At 46.0% G+C, this 3,157-nt stretch overlaps 1 protein-coding gene across 3 annotated transcripts in view; it reads left to right on the top strand.

The window, feature by feature from the left end:
• Positions 1-3,157, top strand: part of SMAD1 (SMAD family member 1) — a 411,788-nt gene that overhangs the window by 380,967 nt on the left and 27,664 nt on the right. For all 3 annotated transcript variants that reach the window (XM_069105461.1, XM_069105462.1, XM_069105460.1), the window contains one exon: positions 2,096-2,353. In XM_069105461.1, the coding sequence (XP_068961562.1) occupies positions 2,096-2,353 (258 nt within the window). The remainder of the gene's footprint in view (positions 1-2,095; positions 2,354-3,157) is intronic.

Genomic DNA, 3,157 nt, shown 5'->3' on the forward strand with positions numbered 1-3,157 from the left:
TCTCTCTCTCTCTCTCTCTCTCTCTCTCTCTCTCTCTCTCTCTCTCTCTCTCTCTCTGCTCTCTCTCTCTCTCTCTCTCTGTCTCTCTCCATCTGTCTGTCTCTCTCTGTCTCATCTATCCTGTGAAGAATCATCTCTACCTTATCCACACTAAAATCCCATCTATCCACTTTGCCTATCCCTATCCCCCAGGTGACTTAGTTTCTTAAATGAGTTCCTCAGTGTCATCATTATAGAACTGGAAGAACAGAAGGCAGAGGGAGAAAAAATAATCTTCTGCCCCTCCCCCCCCCCGAAGAGCTCTTTCTTAGGATCAATTTTAGGTGCTGACAGTACATTCAAGTAGAGATGTCTTATAGGTAGTTAGAAACATAGGTATGGACTTCAGTGGACTGTTGGGTGCTGAATGAGACTATTAAATGCATTCCAATAGAAATGGTGGTTTGAAACCTAGGGAGAAAGTACTAAGATAGAGGAGGAGAAGGCTGAAGACAGATGCTGTGCATACAGAAGCAAGCTGCAGAAAAGGGATCCCCAATACAAGACCCAGGAGGGATGGTTGGAAAGTTAGAGGAGATTGAGGAGGAACAGAAAGAGTAAAGGGAGCCATGGTCCAGCATGACATGCTGCTCAGAGGCTGAGCAAGACAGGGCTGCCTGAGAAAGAGGCTCTGTGAGATGAGCTAATTAGAAGGTTGTTAGTGACCTCTGAGAGAACAGTTAAAGGAGAGTGGTCAGGAAGGAAGCCAAAGCGACCAAGCTCTGTGGAGTGAGTGGGGAATGAGGAGGGGAAGGTGATGATAAGTTTGCCATGGAGTTAGCTCTGAACCCTCCCTCCCTTTCTCATCCAGCAGTAACCAAAATCATTTTGATTCAGTCTGCCCAGAACATACTTTACATTTCCCCCCCCCCCACCTTTGCATTCCCACAATCCTCGTTCCAGCCCTCATTGCCTCATGCCTGGATGCTCTTCCCCCCATGCTCCAGCCTGTTCACCATTGCCATATCTATCTTCACCGTGAATATCTCTTATCAACACTCACCTGGGTGAAAAGAAAACTAACATCTTTTCAGTGTTTCCCTATTGTTCACAAAACAAAGTCCAAGCTGCTTAATTGGGTGTTCAAGGCCTTCTACAATCTGAATTCAGCCTATCTTTCTAATCTTTTCCTCTTGCTCCTTCATGGACCTCAGACAAATTGCATTCACTTTTCCCTAACGGCTTTTCCTCCTTCTGGCTATGCTGTAGAGAGGGCACCAGACTTGGAGTTGGGAGACCTGGGTTCATATTCTACTTCATGTGGTGTAAAGGTTTCCTGGATCTAGCACCAGAAAGGATGCCAGAGATCATCTAGTCCAACTTTATTATTTTACAGATAAGGAAACTGAGGCTAAGGGAGGCAAAGTGATTTGCCCAAGGTCCCACAAGATCAAGCTTCAGAGATAGGATTTGAACCCAGGTCCTCCAAGACTAGTGTTCTTTCCTTGCTTTGTGACCCTGGGCAAATCATTTGACTCTCTGAGCCTATTTTCTTATCTATAAAGTGGGGAGAATACTATAATACTTAGGTGACCAGACTGGTGAAAAAAAATAGATAATCTGTATGAAGCACTTTGTAAAACTTAAGGGCACCAAATAAATATTAGCCATGAAAGCTTTTCTTGGACATCTGATGGTAAATCTTCCCTGTACCCTATTCTAAGCTGAGAGTAAGGTCTTTCTTTACCCCTTTCTTGTTCTCTCTACCTCTCCCCATCTCTCCCTTTCCTCTTCCCTTTCTTTGTCTTTCCTCCAGTACTCCACCCCATCATCTCCCTTGCCCTCAGTTCCAACAGTACTTTGTTTTTCTTATTCCTTGTGTATATGTCTTACAAAGGGCTACTAGATTAGAAACTCCTAAATGGCAGACACTTAGTAGAGAGCTTTTGCCCACAGAAAGTATTTACTGAATATTAGTAGACTTAAACTGACTTTATTTATTTATAGCTCATGTTCTGTATTTGTATTTATTTATGTATAGCTTGTTTCAGCCTTGCTGGGATCTAATTCAGAGCAGCACTGATCTCATTTTTGTTTCTTTTTCCTCCCCATCCAGTCCTTCCGCCTGTGTTGGTTCCAAGACACAGTGAATATAACCCTCAGCACAGCCTGTTAGCTCAGTTCCGTAACTTGGGACAAAATGAGCCTCACATGCCACTCAATGCCACCTTCCCAGACTCTTTCCAGCAACCCAACAGCCACCCTTTCCCTCACTCGCCCAGCAGCAGCTATCCAAACTCTCCGGGAAGCAGCAGCAGCACCTATCCGCACTCTCCCACCAGTTCAGATCCAGGAAGTCCTTTTCAGATGCCAGGTAAGTTGTGTGTCTGCATGATTGAGGTCCATGGAGGTTCTCTGGTATGAAATTTGGTTTGCCCCCCCCCCCTCATCCTCTCCCCGTTCCTCCCTCCTCCCTCTCCCTCTCTCTTCCTCTTTCTATTTTTCCACCCTTTGTCTCTCCCTCTTCCTTTCTCTCTCTCTCTCTCTCTCTCTCTCTCTCTCTCTCTCTCTCTCTCTTTCTCTCTCTCTCCCTCTTCCTTCTTCTCTCTCACTCTCTCTCTCTGTCTGTCTCTCCCTCTTCCTTCCTCTCTCTCTCTCTCTCTCTCTCTCGATCGCTCACTCCCTCTCTCCTTCCCCCTCTTTCTGCCCCCTCCTCTCTCCTTTCTTCTTCCTTCCTTATGGGGGTGGGAGGGTGAAGTCAGGTCAGCTTTCTCTTTTTCTCGAGTGTCCAGGAGCTGAGTCAGCTAGCTCTAGTGACAGGTGATGATTCTGACCCCTTGTAAAGCCCTTGTTGTTTCTCTGGCTGGTGGCCAGTGCTATTCCCCAAAATCATGATCTTGAAACACAAATTTTGACAAAAAGCAGCATCACAGCCAAGCAAGTGGATGACTAGTGGTCTGTTGTATGGTCCAATTTCTACATCAGGCACAGATGCTTAAAGGAGATTTCCTCTCTCTACCCCAACCCCCCACCCTACTTCAGTCTTAAAAGGTTTTGAAAACAGCTGCATCCTTCTGGGAGCTGTGTAGCTATTGCAGCCTTTGGTGCTTGTGTGGGAGAGGGTGTGTGTGTGTGTGTGTGTGTGTGTGTGTGTGTGTGTGTGTGTGTGTGTGTGTGT

The sequence above is a fragment of the Petaurus breviceps genome, unplaced genomic scaffold, assembly GCF_028583685.1.
Source record: "Petaurus breviceps papuanus isolate PSGF00001 unplaced genomic scaffold, PetGlider_PUasm1.0 76, whole genome shotgun sequence".
NCBI classification, from domain to species: Eukaryota; Metazoa; Chordata; class Mammalia; order Diprotodontia; family Petauridae; genus Petaurus; species Petaurus breviceps.